We start from the raw sequence: 18,390 nt of genomic DNA, 5'->3' as shown, positions 1-18,390 counted from the left end.
CACTAGATCTGCACGGACATGGACATCCCAGTGCTGGGATGGACACGGACACCCCCACCCTGCGCACCCCAGCACTCGCTGCAACAACAACAGCTCTGCCTGCCCCCAGGAACACACGTTCCTGGCTGGGTGCCTGGACAGGCTGATACAGAGCCCTTCTGGGGAGCCTGGAGAACATCCCCAGGCCAGGACATCCACCAGACGTGTGGAATCATGCCGGGGAATCATTTCAGAGCTACTGCTGGAGCCAGGTCCCCACACACGCTACTGGGTACGTACCATTAACACCCCGTACGACCACCAGTCAGCACTGTGCGAGTGGCCCTGGCGATTCACAACTTCTGGTGCCATATATTCCACTGTCCCACAGAAGGAATAGGCTTTCTTCTCATGGTCTATAGCCTCCTTACTCAAGCCAAAATCTACATAAGAGAAAAACAGTGAGTGTTCATCCATGTGCTGTGAGCAATCACACAGAGAGGCCTGTGCTTCAAGAACCAGCCTTGCTGGTTTTGTGGAGTCCCTTACCTGTGAGTTTGATGTGCCCTTCTTCATCCAAGAGGATGCTACAGCATGAATGGAAAAACCAAGTTGTTACTGTCTGCAATAAGGGCTGAGAAGAAGCACACAGAGCAGAGGCTGGTCTGAGATGCTCTCAGAATCCAGAGGAGAAAGTTATCTGTCTCTTGCCCCAGTGCTTTAAGCTCCATCACCAAGACATGAGTGGCAACAAGAGCAGCTCCCTTCTCTCTACACCCTCAACTTCACACTGGGTGAATGCCCCACACAGGTTGTCCCAGCTCGGATCCTCACATAAGAATAAGCAAGCCATGCAGCTGGTGTGCATCTCTGCAGAGGCCCAGCCTGGTCCCTTTTCCCTCTGAAGGCTCTCAGTTGCTTAAAGCTGGAGCCCAGGGAGTGCCAAGGATTCCCGCTCAGCCATGTGGTGCACACATGCTGCCTCCACCGCGCTCCTGGCCCTCACTGCTGCTATGAGGAGCAGGAGCCTTGTCAACTGGCACTGCCACCTTCCATCTGCCTGGCCTGGGGCACTGCTCAGCTCTGCTGGCTCCAGGCCTGGGGCTGAGCTGAAGCACGGGCTTCCCTGCCTCCGCTTTGCCACACATACTTCTCTGGTTTGAGATCCCTGTAGATGATTCCCAGGCTGTGCAAGTGGTCGAGCCCCAGCGCCAGCTCCGCGAGGTAGAACTTGACGTCCTCCTCGGTGAACATGACCTGCAGGAGGGGAGAGGGAGCAGACAGGCGCTGGGGTTACAGCGCTGGCAGTGGGACCAGCTCTGCTGCACCTTTCACATCCGAGTTGCTCCCTTCTGCCCTTTCATTCCCAAGTTTCCCAGCCACCCTGAAGCAGGAATTAAGCAGCAGCGGCACCAAAGGAACCAAACAGATTGCTGAGCAGCAGGCACGCTTCCCAAAAGCTCTTTCTTTAGGTTTGCCAGGTTAGGTTCCCAGTCGTCTTCACCTGGCACAACTTCTCCTTACCCCTCCCATGCCCTGGCTTCATCACAGGGAGGTGACACAACCACCCAACTGCAGCACAACATGTTTCTGCCTGGGTTCATTCTTAAAGTGATGCTCACCAGAGGAGAGACCTCCCTCCTGTGCTGCTGCTGCTTGGCTGCAGAGGACAGGGCTCCTGTGACATCCCCTCCTGTTGCCAGCTCTGGGCTAGCAGCAGCTTGGAAGTCATTTCCACCCCTCTCCAAGACTTTGCAAGGATCAGTTGCTTCTCCCAGAGCCTCAGCAGCCCACCAAGATGCCAGAGCATACCCACCTCTTTGGAAAGCCGAGTGAAAAGGTCACCTCCTCTGAGGAAATCCAAGATGAGGTACAGCTTCCCCTCTGTCTGGAATGCTGAAACACAAGCCGGAGCAGGGATCAGACCCCTCCGCTGAGGGGGGGCTCCGTGGTGTCACATTAATCACTTAAATCCCAGTGGCTCCAGTTGTGCAGATGCCCTGCGTGGTTACTGGGTTAAACACAGGTAGGGCTGATTATCTGGGGTAAATGAGACAGCCTGTCCACGACATTGAAACTGGAGCTCCCCAGCAGCATCCTGGCACTGCAGATAATCCTCATTTTATGGGGGGCTGGTTCCCTTTCAGCCAGTGATGCCCTGCTGAAAGGGCTGTTTCCTAAGAGAAGCACTGGTCACTTTACAGGAAAGAAGCTATTCTTGCCTTCCTGAGTCACAGCATTAATCCTGCCAAGCTCTGCTTTGGCCAGTTAGCTCTGCTGTCTCAATTTCTCCTCATTTCATGTTTTATCCTCCAGGATTTGGTGTTTAAACCCCTCCTCCTGGTCTATGCTCTCTTTCCCATCCAATAGCTAGAGCGAGCATGACACCAAAGACCTTTCTAGGACAGGATTTGTGTTCAGGGGGATGTGAAAGCTCCAGAGCAGCAACAGCCTTTGAGGGATACAGACTGATCTGGGCCTCTTCTCCATTTCAGGTATCCCTGTTGGGGATCATGAGAGGTTCTCAGTATCCTCCAGGCAGATGCTGCTGCTGGATGTCTCATGCTCATCTACCTGCTCATGGCAAGCGTGCCTGGAGCAGCATCTTTCCTTATTGTGTCTAAAAGCAGCCAGTGCGTGTTTGAGCCCCTCTCCCAGTGCCCCAACTAGCTCCACACTCACCATAGTGGAGTTTCACCACAAAGGGATGGTTTACATCAGCCAGGATGTCCCGTTCTATCTTTGTCCTTAGTCGATCGCGCACTGTGGGAAGAGAGAGGAATAGCTCAGAGAAAAAAGGCTCGTAGCATCCTGGTATCAGCCTTGTCCCCAGCCTTAAGCTCTTTAGTACCAGGCAGCTTGAGCCAGATCTTTTCCCACCTCCAACACTGCAACAAGGGTCTCTTACAGATGGAAAGAAAAGGAGACTGGGATAAAGATGCTTCCTTTCCATCCAGCTCACGCAGGGCCAGCAGTGACTGCTGTGACATCTCCCCAGCCCTCTTTAAGACACAGAAGCATTGCACGGCAGAGCCTCCTACCTTTCAGTGTCGCCTTCTTGAGCACTTTCATGGCATAGAGGTGGTTGTTGTCTGGCGGCGTGATTTTCCTCACCAAGAAAACCTGAGGCAAAAGAACAGCACGTTTGTCAAGCACTGAACACCAGCAGCAGGAGCTGGATGCCTCCCGGAGTGGCAGCCTCCCAGTAAGCCTAAGCAGCAGCCAGCCACAGGCCTGGTAAGATGCACCTCAAAGTCTCCATGTGAAACCCCATGAGGTTTCTGGTGAAGTGCTGTGTGCAGACTCCTCTTCCCCCACCTCCAGCCATTACAGCACGAGTGCTTTTATACTGCACTTCCCTCCTCTCCAGTCTTCCACACCTCTTGCTCGCTCCTGCAGTTCCTGCCTGGGAGCTGTGATTTGAAGCACTGATGCTTCACTGTACCACCAAGCCGCCTGGTGACTTGATGGTTTGACAGCCAGATCAACTCATCAATGAGGTCCTGCATCCCCTGCGGATCTGACCTTCTTCCCTTCCCTGATGTGCCATGTTCTATATTCAGGCAGCTTCAGAAAGACACCTTTTCTTCTGCACAAAGCCCCCGCTGCCTTTGCCCAGGGGACAGCACAGAGTCCTATCCAAGCACAAGTCCTATCCACTGCCAGTGCTGGTAACTGCCTGACACGAAGCTGATTTAACATGTGAGCAGATGGTCAGTGAGAGACCTGGATTATTTCCACACTGACATAGATAAGAATTACAGGCTACTTCCTTCTCCCTTCACAGAAGGGAAACTGGACCAGAAATAGGGGCCAAACCCAGTCCCTGGTACACAGCATGATTTCTGAGAAGAGAGAGACGTGCCTGAGTCCTCCAAGTCCTCAATTCAACTGACAGCTTGGCAGCCTTTAGAGGGCTGCAGGAGGTCCTTCTGCCCTGTATGACACCTGCATTCACAAGCAGGACACTCCTTGCCTCCTCATCACCTAAAGAAGAATTACAGGGGAGCTTTGGGCACACAGGCTGGTCTCAGAAGGCAGCACTGATACAGTTGCCTTTCAGGTTAAAAGCAACCATTTGCTCATCAGTCAGATTCTCATGATCTGGTGGGAATCAGTAAAGGGGTTTTGTTGGGGACAGTCCCCTTTTGTCACCAAAATCATTGATGGGCTGTGACACAAAGGAAGAAGGGAACCCACCTTGCCGAAAGAGCCCTGTCCCAGCACCTTCAGGAGCTCAAACTGTGACGGATCTGCTTTCTCAGAGCCTTCCTTCACATGGTGGGTGATGTTGATTTCTTTCACAACACCTTCGCCCTGCAAAAGAGGGGGAAAGCTGCCTGGGAATGTACTCCTGAACACGGGAAAGCAAGTGTTATCAGAGTGAGGAACAAGGATTGTAGCTACAGCCTCACAGGAACCACATCTGAGAGAACCACGAAAGCTGGTGCTTGTCACAGGTATCTCCTGGCTTCAACATCTGGCCTTACTGACTCATTGGTAGGCTCACACCAGGCAGCCTCATTCCATACCCTGTGCTCTCCCCGACGGCTCCGCTCCTCACACCGCAGGCGCTGCACTGCTTTGAACTGCGTTTCAGAAGGGTGCTTGAAAAGCACCTTCCTTTTTAAGGCACTGGTAGCAAAAAACAGGAGTGTTTATGCCACGCAAAAATCCCACAACACAAAAATACGGCACTGTTGTCAAAACACGGCCAGGGCTGGCAAAAACCAGACATGTTGGAGCCCATCTGCTCGGCAATCTGAGCAACTCCGCAACATAAGTCTTAGTGCATCTTCAGCACATACAGATGATGCTTTAACAGACTCAAGCCTTCAAGAAGATTGAGGGGAAGCCAAGGTCTCTGGCACATGTTTTGTTGAAAACACATTCTTTTATTGGAAAAAAATAAAGAAGGAAAAGAGATTTAATCCGCAGGATCTAGAATAAACTCACCAGCGAAGCTGGGCCAGCACACGAGAACAGCCACAGGCCCCATGGTGATGCTCCAACACCTCTTTTCCCCAGCAAACCCTGTCCATACCCTGGTGCACAAAGCCCAGAGTTCAGCTCAGGAGAAACACCTTGTGCTGCTTTCTGTTTGCAGCCCAGGGATATATCTCTATATGTAAAGAGACTTCTTATGCTACTTGTCTTCCAGCTGCGCCTTTCCCTCTACTTCTCCTGATCACACTGAGCCAGTACATCCTGACTTAGCTTTCCTCAGCCCCTCTCCCAGCTGACCACAAGGAGAGCCCACTGAGTAGGCTGGGCTCAACTCCCCTCTTCTAGAGACATGAATCTTACTCAGGCCAGAAATCCCATTGTAGCTGTACGTCCTGCAAGGGCAAGTCCAGGCTTCTCAGCACTTCAGTCCCACGTTATCCAGGTAGAGGTGGCCTGGTCACTATTTGGACCTGAAGTGCAGCAATTACTTTCCAAAGGGCATTAAACGGTTGCTCTCTGACCCTAGGGCAGACGTGGCCACCAGAGGCTGTCAGAAACGGGAACTCCCGTTTAGTTTTTCCCCTTGCAATGCTGGTGGAAGGAAAGCTTTGCTCTGTTTCCTGAAACGATTCAGCTGCTTGCTCTGGAACCCAGCAAATCAAAGCGGCTTTTACAAAACAACAGGAACCAAGGTTCAGGCCCTGCCTCTCCTCCGCAGCCCAGCCCAGCCCCTTCTTGGGGAGGGTGGCCCTGCCGAGCACCCGCGGATGTGGTTGCCTGCACCGAGCACCCTTCCCTTTGCTCCCCGCTCCCATGCTTGGCTCTTCTCTAGCTTCAGCAGTGCCTCTGTTTCCCTGTTGGTAGCTTTGCTCTCTCCAGATCCTGCATTATTCAGACACTAAGACCCGGCAGAGAAGCCCTCGCTCTCAGCAGTGCAGCACGCACAGCCCGAGCATGAGGAGAGGGCAGGGGGCAGGAGCTGCCCTCTGTTATCCTGCCTTTTGCTGCCCTCAGTGATCACAGGCAAGCAAGATCTTATAATCCCTGTAACAACAAGTTTTTGTGTTCCATGTGATTCCCCAGCACCCCCACCTCACCCTTCTGGTTTCCTTTGGAGGCTTAGTCCATGGCAGACAGTTGCTGATGGGGAAAAGCTTCCCAGTTCTAGCTAAGAGCCTGAGCAGGAGTCAGCCAAGAGGTCTCCTCCTGCTGGTCCTTGAGCAATTCCTCAGTAGGGAGAGACCCAGGGATGGGAGCAGTGGAAACTGTGGGCTCCTTCCCCCACCCCATCTCCATGAAAACACTGGAGAGAAACCAGGTCTCCACAGCATCAGCACTTGTACAACCGCAGGTTTCTCCCTGTAGCATCGCACACCTATGCTGAGAGGAACTCTTCCATCCACTCCGGCACATCTGGACCCATCCTCCTACCACAGCTCTTCAGGAGCTGTGGGAATCCTTCCCCTTGGCCAATGGCAAGGCCCACTGTGTTTAACTGCAAGTCTCAGCAGCCCAAGCTGTACCTGAAGGCAGGCAGAGATCTGCACACGCAGCCTGCCAGCCACATAAGCAAACACACACATGTACCAATGAGACCACGAGTGGCATCAGCCAAGACACTGCTGAGAAAAGCTCTGAGATGCCATTTGGCATCTTGCTGACACGAGGGAGGTTTCTTCCCATGGATTCATCCAGTACCTGTAATTCAACAGCAAGCTGGAGACCAGCTCCTACAGCCCGTTTAGCAGCACACCAGAACAAGTCTCCAACACAAAAGCACCCCTGTGCCACCAAGCTGCAGCACAAACAGGCTTCACTTGCACCAAGTTACATTCCTTCCAATGGCAGCAGTAAGCAAACTATCCCAGAAGACAGAAAAACTAACCCAGCATCAGCCCGACTGCATGAGCAGGGACACCAAGTGAAGCCAAGCAAGCAGGCAGCAGTACTGACCGGGCTGGAGAGCTGGCTGGGGGCAGGCAGCTGCAGGCTGCAGGGCTTGGCTCGGTGCTTCCTCTGCAGCCAGAGCGTGAGGAAGGCGCAGATGCGAGGCAGTTTAGGGTCCCTCTCCATCCTCCCATCCCCGTCAGCATGGCCCAGTGCCGCTCACCACCACCCCCGGGAGCCGGATGGAGCTGATGCAGGTGGGTAAAGCCCAACCAGCAGATGCGCAGTGGAGACGAGCGAGGGTTCGTGCTCCCACTCCCCAGCAGCAGCGCTTGTGGTCGGGGCTTTTGGTTGACTTTGCTTTTGCTTTCAAACACAAAGAACCTCCGAGCTCCTGGTTCACGTGGGGGGGACAGTTCGCTGACAGAAAGCGCATGTGGTTTAGCTCAAGTGACTTCATGTAGAGCTACACCAATGACACGGCACCGGTGAGCTCCTGGGGGCTTTCCGTACCAGGGGAACATTCTGAGAAGCCGCTTGCTCTTTAAAAAGGAAAGAGAAAAACTCCCGAGACCTCTCACACCGAAGCCTAATGCCACCTCAGGAAGCTGCACAGCTCTGCTCTCACACTGTCACAGGGGTGGTGGATCGAGCCCATAGGCAAAGCCTCTGGCATCACATCCTTCATTTGCTTTGTGCTGCACAGGGGTCCTCACTGTGGATGCTGGAGGTGCCCAAGAGCCACCCGGGGAAGTTCCATGCAAGGTATTTTTAAGGGCATTTCTGATACAGACAGCTTCTGCCCCCGCTGCTGCTCCATGTTATTAGCAGGAAAGAGAGGGGGTATTCAGATCTCTTGTTTTGCCTCCTTCCTCCTCCAAGCCTGTCCCTCTTTGACCTTTCCATTGGGTCAGGACAGACAGATGTTTTCTGCAGCAAGACCCCAGAGGGTGCAGGTAAGAAAGAAACCCCTCGAGATGAGTAAAGAGACACCCATACACCTTTGCAATTAGAAATAACCTGATGTCAGCAGTGATTTCTGAGTACTCCAGAGAACGAAAAGAGGATCTGGTTTGGACTGAAGAGGCTATTTATGACTGTCTTGCCTCCTCCACCCCCATAACATGCTCTTTGAGAGCCAATAACGAAAGAAACGACTTAACACCAGCAAGGCAGCTGGCCCCAGCTCCACAGAGGGAACCTCAATAGCTGGTGAGGTCCAAAGCAAGGGAGCTGGGAGCAGGAGCAAGAGAGCAGCATGGAACCGTTCATACTGACACCTCCTTCATGCTGCCACAGGCCCAGTGAAGCAGAAGCTGTGTCCATAATGTACCATCCAGAGGTGAGCATCACTGCTTCTGAGGAGATGCAGCCCTCTGCACATGGGTCCAGCAAGACCTGATAACTCTTGTCCCGACCAAGAGAACGCTGCATGCTGTGTTCTTAGGTGCTCAGCACAGGGAGAGGAGCTCAGAAAGGCAATCAAAGAACCCCACTGTACCTCCAGGCAGCACAAAGGCTGGAACGCCCGAGAAGACAAGATCAGAAAGCCACAGGAGACATAAATGACAGCATGGAAAGGAGTCTGCTGTGGGGAGGAAGGAGGAGGAGGAGGATGAAGTCAAGTCCAGGATCTCATCTGAGCAAGTGAGTAATAGCTGCTTTCTGTATTAGCCATCCCTCCTAGCTGAGATGGGTTTTTCAGAGAGCTCTGCTCATGCCCCCACATACGTGGGGCAACATCATGGGACAAAGTGCAGGTTAAATGCATGAGTCTCCTCGAGCTGCACATCTACAGCAGGCTCTTACCTTGTCTGCCGAGTCCACAAGGTCTTTCTCTATCCAAGTGATGTCTGATTTTGCCTGCAGGACAATAAATGAGCATCAGCACACAGGGGCCATGATACTCTGCTAAAGTTTTCCCCACAGACTTGTTTAGCAAGACCAATGGAGCTGTTTACAGTCACTGGTGGCATCACCGCACCAGACAGTGCTCCTTGGGATGCGGTTCTGAGCCGTGTTATTAAAGGCTTTAATAAACCCTGACAGGCAGTGGAGAAGGACACGGTGATGGGACTTGATGACACGAGTTCCCCAAGAATCAGCATCAGCCAAGGAGAGAGAATTCATTTCTGGCAGGTTGATTAACCATAGAATCCCAGCCTGGTTTGGGTAGAAGGGACCTTAAAGCTCATCCAGCTCCAACCCCTGCCACGGGCAGGGACCCCTTCCACTAGAGCAGCTTGCTCCAAGCCCCTGTGTCCAACCTGGCCTTGAACACTGCCAGGGATGGGGCAGCCACAGCTTCTCTGGGCACCCTGTGCCAGCACCTCAGCACCCTCACAGGGAAGAGCTTCTGCCTAAGAGCTCATCTCAGTCTCCCCTCGGGCAGGTTAAAGCCATTCCCCTTGGCCTGTCCCTACAGGCCCTTGGCCAAAGCCCCCCTCCAGGTTTCTTGTAGCCCCTTTAGGGTTTCTTCGGCTTCCTCCAGGGTCACACTCAGTGTTTCTAAAGCAACCAGGAGGAACATGCTCAAACACCCAAAGTCACCACATCCCTTGAGGGCAGAGCAGGGCCAGCCCCACTGCTCCAACAGGTCCTTTAACAGCATCAGAAATGTCAGTTTATGCTGCCTCCGGGGCCAGATGCAATTCTGTGAACCCTCAGAGGGAGAGATGCAGAAGCATTTAAGGGGAGCTCAGAACAGAACTGCTTCTCATATCTGCTAGCATATGGCTCCTCCTTCCCCAAAACCCCTCAGACTTAAGGAAGAAGTAAGTTGTTACAAGGAGAGTCCTCACCCCTGCTGTGTTTTAATGGAGGTACACATAGGTTTGCTATCACAGCTAGGTACTTTTCACTTGGGGTTTAGGTAACAGCCAAGACTGAATAGAAAAATCAACCCCCCAGATCAAATCAGATTTGAAACGTTTCCTCTGCGAGGCTCAAGTCTTTGGCTGCGGATGAGATAAAACTCATGTGACTGCAGACAGAGGGCATCTAAGAGGGACTCGAGCTCCGACTCCTCACGGTGCTGGCAGGGCTCTTCGGCGCCAGCAGCGTCAACCGATGGGCACAGAGTGAGCTGAAAGTAGGATGGGAGCTCCGGAGAGGCGAGAGGGGAAGCAGCAAGTCTTGAGGGAAGGGAAACAGCGAGATCAGAGTTAAGAATCAACTGATTTTCAGCTCCGGAAGGACTGAATCAGATCCGAGGGGCCCCTGCACCTCTTCCCCTTCCTCCCCTCCATCGTTCTGCTCTTGCTGTGGAGGAGCAGCCAAGATCTCTTTGGGTCTGGGAGAGGGTGGCTGCCCTGTGGGAAGCAGATGCCCCCATCTACCAAAACCACAACTGAGCCCCTTCCTGAGCACCAAAAGCGATGGCAAAACCCTCCGGGGTCTCCCTCCAGCCCTCGGGGATCACATCCACCCATGGGGACACCAGCTCCCACCAGCAGGCACCAACCCCTGCCTCGGATGGGGATGGATCAGGCACCTCTCTGCACATCCACCCTCCCCAGGACACTGCTCCTGTGAGCCACCAGCCGCCTTCTGAACCCACACGCTTGGGAAAGGCCGGTTTACACCGATCCTGCACCACTGGGTAGTGGCATTTGCTGCTCCTGGGCAATAAGAGCCCACCCCCAGGCACCAGCCAGCCCTGGGAGCAGCAGTGGCTCGAGTCAGAGGAGGAGACAACTTCTGAAGATCCCAAAGCCGCTCTGAGCCGCACAGATGGCTCAGTCCTCCTGGATGCGAGGCTGGCAAGCCTGGATGTCTGCTGGGGTTCCTTCCAACACCCAGTTCAAAACCCCAGTCCTCTTTCCTCCTTTCCCCCTTTGGGAGGAAGGATTTTACAAGCCCGAAGCCAAGAGACAGGTTTGTTTTTGCTCGCGTTTTGTCACTTTGCTGCTTGAGACAGTCACATGGAAATGCAAGGGGGAGAAAAACAACCTGCGAGAGCTAGGAACAGATTATGCTTTTGGCATTCCGCTTCCTATTCATCAACAACTAACCAGAAGCTGTTTTAATTCCCGTTGCCTCGACACATGCTCTGGTCCCCAAACAATCCCAAATCCTGGCAGCACCTAAGACAGACGCTTCTCCGAAAGCAACGTTACCATCAGAAAAGCCCTCTCCAGAAAGAGAAGCCATTCATTAAACCTGGGTGAGGTTTAATTAAACCTGGGTAAGGTTTAATTAATTAAACCTCTCTCTGAGGTCAGGAGATTCACCAGCTTCTTGTGTCCTGCGGAAGAGCCAGAGCCCGTGCTGTAGCAGAGCGCATAGACACTTGCCTCCTGGATCCTTGGCTTGCTGCGAAAGAGGAGCCTCAGCATCTCCAAAGCTGCTATTCTCCCATACTTTGCAAGCTGGTTTCTGGACTTAGAGCGCTGTGCAGCACCCGGAGCAGCATGAGAACCCTGCGTGGAGTAGTTACATCACCGGGATGTATTTTGGGAGGTTTTTTGCTGAAAGGAAACTGTGGTTTCGTATGGGGAAATTGCATTGTGCGGCGATGGCTGCACAATACCAGCCGGCAAATGAAAACACTGGGTGGCTTTACGGGTGCTTAGGCATGGCTCTTTCCATCAGCAAATCTCAGCAGGCTTTTCAAGAGGATCACTATAGTCCCCTGTGTCCCAGACAGGAAAACAGGCACAGAAAGAACAACTTCAGTCACTACACGAGGCAGCAACAACCGAGAATCCCTGTAGCTTTCCTTCCCCGAACTTACCCTGCCCCTGCTCTGAGCAGCACGGATGCTGAGTCCAGCACAAATCCTCTCCCTGTAGGATCAGCCAAATTGCAGGTCCTCAGGGAAAAGGGCAGGAGGAGGCAGCTTCTGCATCCTCCCCCGGTTTGTCCCTGCCCCATGCCTGAGTTGCTCTACAGCATCTGCTGGACCAGGTCTTCAGGATGCTGCTGCAATGCCCCGTGTGAGGTTTGCACACTGACATCTTATGGGAGGGTTGCACAATCCTGCCTGCTTGCGTGGAGTCCTGCATCGCAACACTGCTCTGCACCCTGCTCTTCCACACCAAGGGAAGACTTATGAGGCCTGGAGCGGGAAGGAGATGGGAGGTGGCTGAGTCAGGCAGTGGAGGAGGAAGGAAGGCTTCATCCCCACAGCTCTGAACCAGTCCTCTCCCACTTTCTGTTTGCAAGGAAAAGAGGGAGCCCCGCGCTTACTCCCAGTTCCCGTCAAGAGAACGTCTGCATTTCACCAGTGCAAAACAGATGCCCTGGATGGTTTCAGAAGTTACCCAGTGTTTCACCAGCTCCTTTGCTGCTTTACAGCATCCCTGCTCTGCACCTTAACGAAGTCACAGCCCCTCTGCTAAACCTGGAGACCATAAACCAGCCTTGGCGAGAAGCAGAAGCCAGCAGCTCTTTGCTTCTGATACAGTTAACGGGCACGGAGGGAAAGGCTGCTGCAGACGTGCAAACCTCCCTTGCCTCACTGCCTCTGCTCCCAGGAGAAGGGACCAGCACGAACCAAGCAGGTAACAATATTAGATGATAAATCCAAAGCAAGAAGCACAAACCAAGGGAAGCTGCGGTGCATGCAGCTGCACACCAGTAGGCAGGCTGTGGGGCTAAGGGCAAGCGACACGTGGGCTAAGAGCCTTGCTTCATCACACTTGCAATGACCTTACACACCCCGCCTGAGTTTGCTGCCTTCAGGGCAGAATTAAGTCATTTCTAAGCCTTCATGTGTCCTTTTGAGGAGCAAAAGTTGGTGACAGAAGTGGTTTTGCCAATTCTCTTCTTTTTGCTCCCATACCCGTGGGCCCTGCGTGCAGTGGGATGATGCTGTCTGGGCTGTGCTGGGCCAGACACCGGCACTGAAGTGCCAAGACTCAGCTGTAAACCCTGCGTGAACCTGCTGTCATTGGCACATGGAAAGACAATCCCGAATCCAGTGGTGCCAGATACAGAAGGTTTCAAGATGCTGTAATCCAATTCTGTGTCTGCAGACGAGACTGCAGGACTAAGCTCCAGCAAGTCCCAACATCGGCTCCATAAAGCAGGACACTTCCTAGCCCCATAGATTTAAATCAGAGCAACCGAGAGGCCTTTGCCTCCTGCCAGGATCCAGTTACACCCCGCTGAGCACTGGGAACAGCATCGGGGAGGGAAGGATCAGGGTTTCATAAACAGGAAGGTGATGGTGTGAAGGGAGGCAGCTGCTGTCACATCAATGCGCTCCCGCAGCGGTGCCCCCAGGCTGGACCGAAGGGATGTCTCAGCAGGGGTTTGAGCTGCTGAGGAAGCACTGGATGAAGGAGACCTTGCAGACCCCTCCAGCACAGGCTGCTCTTGGTGCCAGGCACAGGGAGCTTCACACTCCTGAGCTCTGCATCAAGTTATTTTATGCAACCTACTCCAAAGCAACAACTCCCTGCAGGGCAACTCCTGCTCTGGAAGGAGCTGGAAATGCACGGGAAGCAAGAGATGCTGCTGCTTTGCAGAGGAATCGTGTGCAATATTTGCTGCTGTCAAGAGCAGAGGCAAAGGCTCTGTTTGGAACTTCTGTTTTAGAGTGGTGGTTCCCAAAAGGGGAACAAACAAAGCAAAGAAACCTACCCAGCCACTGCCTCCCTCCTGCAGAGGCCTTATCTGGGTAACGCTCATGGTTGGTCTCATTTGCAGCCAAAGAATTGGCCAGAGCTTTTCCCTGCACTTTGGTGGATCACGTTCAGTGCTCCATCCCAAGAAATCTCATGGGACACTTGGCCCTGAGCAGCACCACTCTTCCCTGAGCAGAGGCACTGCACAGCCTTGCAAAGCAAAGGGCTTCAGCTCGCGGTACCCCCGCGCAAACAGAGCCCACCAGAGGACAGGCTGGACCTGTTTAGAGAGCCAGGATGGGGAGGAGGGAGCTGCGGCTGAGGCAGAGCTATTTTGCCATGGGAGGAAGTGGTACCCACAGCAACATCACATCAGCAGCTGCAGATCTGAACTCGCTCTGTTGCAGGAAGGTGAAGCAGCGATGCCACCAGGAGCTCAGAAATGTCACCATGGACGCATGCTACGTGCACATCCTGCACCACGTCAGCTCAGCACCACTCCTGGGGCTCTGCAGGGAGCAGGGAGCAAGAGCTGGGTCAGAATAAGCAGTGCTGCTCCTCTGTGTGCAGGAAAGGAGCTGTTTCCTGGCCTGCCCTCGCTCCAGCTTAGAGGAGAAGTTGAACACAGCAGCCCAGGCAAGCAGAACATTCTGTGGCATTGCACCAATTCCATTCAATCGCTGAAGTTAAAACCCCAAGCACCTGGGAGAATTCAGTCTCTCTCATGCAGTGGACATCACAGTCTCAAGGTAGCATTCAAGGATGGAACAGCAAAGTCATCTCTCGTGCTCACCCATAGCGCACACAGTTAAAGAAAACAGTAATCATTTGAAACCTTAGGCAGGTTTACAAACCTCTTTGCCCCAAAGAAGACTCTGTCCTGTTCTCCTGCACATGTCCCAACAGGTTCCAGCCCACGCAGCTCCTGTTGCCCCACTGCTGCCCTCCCTTCTGGGTATGAAACCTTGCGGGCTCTGGTTTTCCAAGCCCAGCATCATCCCAAAGGGCACTGATTCAGCATCACTGCAGAGCTGCCTGCTCAAAGCGAAGGGCTCACCCCCTGTTTATGGCATCCTCTCAGACAGGGTTACTTTTGCTTAGTACCTGCATGCCTGCATCTGCAAAAGGTCGAGGAGGAAACACACGAGACCTCTCACTTGAGCCACTTCCAACCACACTCGGAGCTGGAAAAGCTAGAGAAGAATTCAGTCCGGGTGTGTGTGTGTGTGTGTGTATAATATCAAGTGGCAGATAGAGGGAAGAGGCGAGCCTGTGCCCCTACAAGCAGATAGAGGGAGGAGGTGAGCCTGTGCCCCGACGAGACACCAGAGAATCAGCAACAGCTTTTGCAGGAGGAAAACCAAAACAGCACAAATGTGTGGGGTCAGAGACAAAGCTTAAAAGAAGAGGGAGATCCTCAGAGCAACCCAAGAGGATGCGCAGAGAAAGAGGCGGCTCCGTTAGTCTTTTAAACCAAAGGGAGCTGAATAGGGGCATCTGCTGTTTGACAGACAAAAGCCTGGGGAGGCAGCCAGGGCCCTCCGCGGGGTGGCTTTGAAGATGGAAGTCTTGGATAAAGTCACTTCTACAACCACAGAGAAGGAGATTCCAGCAACTGGAACTTCCCAAGAAGGGGATAAGGATGGGGGCGGATTCCTGGCAGCAGCTTTGCTGCTGGCAGCTCGCAGGAAGGGATTAGTGCGAGGGAGCAGCGCTGCGGGGGGGAAGAGGCGCGTTTCACCCCGCACCGGCTCCAAGGACTCCTTTAGTGGGGTCCTGAAGACCAAAGCAAACCCAAACTGAGGGAGGGAGGGAGCAGGAACCCCGGTCGCAGTGAGAGCTCTGCACAGGGAGGGCGCTGGGACGCTGGTGCCTACAGACCCTGTTCATCGCTACCTCCATGCAGGGCAAGAGAAGTGGATGAGCAGCTCCGTCCTGGCACGAAAACACCAGGAGCCTCCCCCATATGGCTTAAAACAAAAGCCTTCGACTCGGAGCACCCCAGAGGCCCCCTGCTATCTTCCTGCTCCGTGTCACATTAACGTGGTGACCCTTGGGAATGACTTTGCTTCCAGCCCGAGCAGTGATCTCGGCTCCCCGCAACGGGGGTTACAAGCAAATCCCTAAAAAGGGAAGACTCAGCCCAGGACGGTGCAGTTTTACCCTGTTTGGTGCTCACATGGAGCAGTTCCACCCTTCTCTGCTTTCCTGGGCCCCTTTTCTCAGCAGCAAATGCGCATCTCAGAGGGTGACACACATCATCTCCTGCAGAGGAGGGCACAGGGAGGAAACACTGCAAAATCCTGGAGGCCACAAACACTGGGATTCCAGCAACAGAGCAGAGGACTTCCCGGCACGCGGGGGTGATGGTGCGTGCAGCCATGGGATGGGCTGGGTCACCCCAAAGGGGACGAGCCCAGGGCACCCTGCCCGGCCCTGGCTCCCCCCACCCCGAGCACACTCCAGCAGGTGGCACTCGGAGCACCTTTAATATCCAAAGCGCTGTTTCTGTTCTGAAACCGGAGGGTGAGAGCCAAAAGGACCCGGTTCATAACCGGCCCCTGTTTCACAAACACCTCAGGGGGAAGATTCAGCAGCTCTAGAGCAGGGGGATGGAGGGATGAAGGGATAAAATGTTTCCCAAAGCAAAGCCTGAGGCTGAAGAAGGCAGAAGGGGGGCTCACACAGCACAGCTCTCACAGCAAACCAAGTCCTGCTTCCCAACACCCTTCTTGAGCTGCTCGGTAACTGACTCATTTCCCCAGGAGCACCCAAATACCTGCTTTATGCCAGAGGGCTCGGGTCCCTTTTGGGATGGAGAGAGCTGAGGGGCACAGGCACCCCCTGGTCTCTTCCCTGCTCCTGGCTCTCTCCGGGGACAATCTGGCACCAGATCCTGAAGGTTTCTTTTTAAACAATCCCATTCAATTGAATCTCTCCTCCCTTTTCAGGCCACAGCTGGCCAGGATCAGCTGACGATGAGCAGTCTGGGCTCAAAATACAAGCACAGGCAAAAGATGCTCCCAAACCCCACGGGGACTTTCCAATAGCTCTCAGGTGCCACTGCAGCCTGCCGTGGAGGACTTTGCACCCAGTGAAATGAGATGCCAGAGAGGAAAACTCCTTTAACTACCAGGAGATAAGGAACTAATGAGTTATGCAGCTTGTATAGTTCTCCACACGCACATTACAGCCAGCCCCACACACATTTTCCAGCAAGGAGGAAAGGTTCATGCTCAACTCATGCTTGGATGGTGGTAAAACTGGGAGAACCCCATCCCAGGCTCCTCCTTCCTAAGGGAAGATTACTCTTAGGGCCCAGCATTAAAGCACCGTCCTTCCTCTGGGCACGATGCAGTTTTGCTCCTTCCAGTACAGAAGAGAAAAGCTCTTAACTGAATCACAAAATACAGCGCTGGTCTCCCAACAAGAACTTGCTGTGGCCCCTGGAGTTATCGTGGGATGTGGAAACTGTTCCCTATTGCAGGAACGCAGGAATTCCATACTCCTCCCACAGCACCCGTGCTGCTGCTGCTGTTCTGGTTGCAAGACACACGAAAAGTGGTCTCAGGACTTTGGAAAAGCCTTTGCTTGGTGCCTATCAGGCTCTGGTACGTGCACGCTGGGAGAACCCAGCTCTCCCAATCCTCTGGGATGGACACAAGGGCAAGATCCACGGAAATAAAAGCGATCATCCCATTTTTATGGTGGTTCTGAACTGTAGCAGTGTTAAGAGGGAAAAACCCCCACCTCCAACCCACACCCTGAGCCATGTGCTACCAGCGCCCCAGTGCCAGTGCACAGGATGAGCTGTGTGCTACCAGCGCCCCAGTGCCAGTGCACAGGATGAGCCGTGTGCTACCAGCGCCCCAGTGACAGTGCACAGGATGAGTGCCTTCATTAATGCTTGGAATAAGCCCCTCTGCAGCTCAGTTCTGCCATGGGCACATCCCCTGTGTGGCAGGGATGGGACTGTAAAGGGAAGATCACCATCCAGCCCCTTCCCAAACATCACCGTATGGGAATCACGATCCCCCTGAGCGCTGGGAATGCCACGTTTTGTCCTGTCCCCCTAAGATACGATAAATGCTGTTGTAAGGAGCTCTTTCCCCCCTGCTCTGTCCTGAAGACCCCAGTGCTGCTACACAAAAGGAGTGACCCCGACGGCCACCGCTGCCGCCCGCCCTGGTGACGGTGCAGAGCCATCGCCTCCCTTCTCTGTAAGCAGACACAGCACGTTCCCGATCCATACCCACCCCAGCTCGAGCCGTCCACTTAAATACACCTCTGCTGGCAAGGAAATCAATGCCCACAGCTCGGAGTGCTTCCAGGAGCACAGCAAGACTGTGCTCTCAGCCCGCCGGCTATTCCCGGAGCCACACCAGCAGCGGTGCCAAGCCTGAGGTTTCAAGTACAAACGAGGGATAAATTCCCTCGTTTTCCATAACCAAAGGGGTGACGTTTCCCAGCTGTGCGCTCCAGGACTGGCAAGGGAAGGAGCTGGATTTCACGCTGCAGTTGGGAAACCCTTTCTGCCTCGGAGCACGTTGCAATGAGATCAGCCCCTGGGAGGCAATGCCTCTGCTCCCTGCTGCGGGGGCAGCCTCAGGCACGCAGCCAGTGGCTGTTCCTAAGGGCAGGAGCATTTAATAGCTGGGACTGTCCTGGGACAGACCCCAGCCCAGTGGAAGCTCTGGAAGGAATTTATTGCTCCTGTTAAAACCGGGCTTTGGCTTCCAGCTAAGGCTGAGTCTTGTAAAGCTGCGGGAGCTGAGGCTGTCTGCACGTGCAGGGAGAGTCGAGCTCAGCATCTCAGCCAGGCCCAGAGCCAGGAACCCCCCCCAGTGAACCCAGCCAAGGGGATGCACAGCTCCAGACACTGAAACCCACTCTGACCCCTTCAAAAGCCAAGGTTGAGCTCTTTGGGGTCCTCTTTGGCCCAGCGCTCTGCTGCTGTCCTGGGCACAGAGGGAGCTGCCTCCAGCGCAGCCCCAGCAGCCAGCCT

The 18,390-nt window shown here is 53.9% G+C and overlaps 1 protein-coding gene across 6 annotated transcripts in view; it reads right to left on the bottom strand.

Annotated features, from left to right (window-relative positions):
• Window positions 1-18,390, bottom strand: part of RPS6KA1 (ribosomal protein S6 kinase A1) — a 328,808-nt gene that overhangs the window by 7,099 nt on the left and 303,319 nt on the right. For 2 of the 6 annotated variants that reach the window (XM_061449868.1, XM_061449870.1), the window contains 8 exons: window positions 8,623-8,676; window positions 4,180-4,296; window positions 3,021-3,102; window positions 2,662-2,742; window positions 1,796-1,875; window positions 1,130-1,236; window positions 529-566; window positions 280-422 (listed from right to left, as the gene is read on the bottom strand). In XM_061449868.1, the coding sequence (XP_061305852.1) occupies window positions 280-422; window positions 529-566; window positions 1,130-1,236; window positions 1,796-1,875; window positions 2,662-2,742; window positions 3,021-3,102; window positions 4,180-4,296; window positions 8,623-8,676 (702 nt within the window). Of the gene's footprint in view, window positions 1-279; window positions 423-528; window positions 567-1,129; window positions 1,237-1,795; window positions 1,876-2,661; window positions 2,743-3,020; window positions 3,103-4,179; window positions 4,297-6,879; window positions 7,217-8,622; window positions 8,679-18,390 lie in introns of those variants that run through there. The other 4 variants (XM_061449871.1, XM_061449872.1, XM_061449873.1 and 1 more) reach the window with 3 other exon arrangements.

This window comes from Pezoporus flaviventris, unplaced genomic scaffold (assembly GCF_033815535.1).
Source record: "Pezoporus flaviventris isolate CSIRO_AGI_PZ_B2104156 unplaced genomic scaffold, CSIRO_AGI_Pfla_v1 ptg000008l, whole genome shotgun sequence".
In the NCBI taxonomy this organism is placed as follows: domain Eukaryota; kingdom Metazoa; phylum Chordata; class Aves; order Psittaciformes; family Psittacidae; genus Pezoporus; species Pezoporus flaviventris.
The sequence above is the reverse complement of the archived record's forward strand: the minus strand, read 5'-3'. Positions and strand labels throughout refer to the sequence as shown.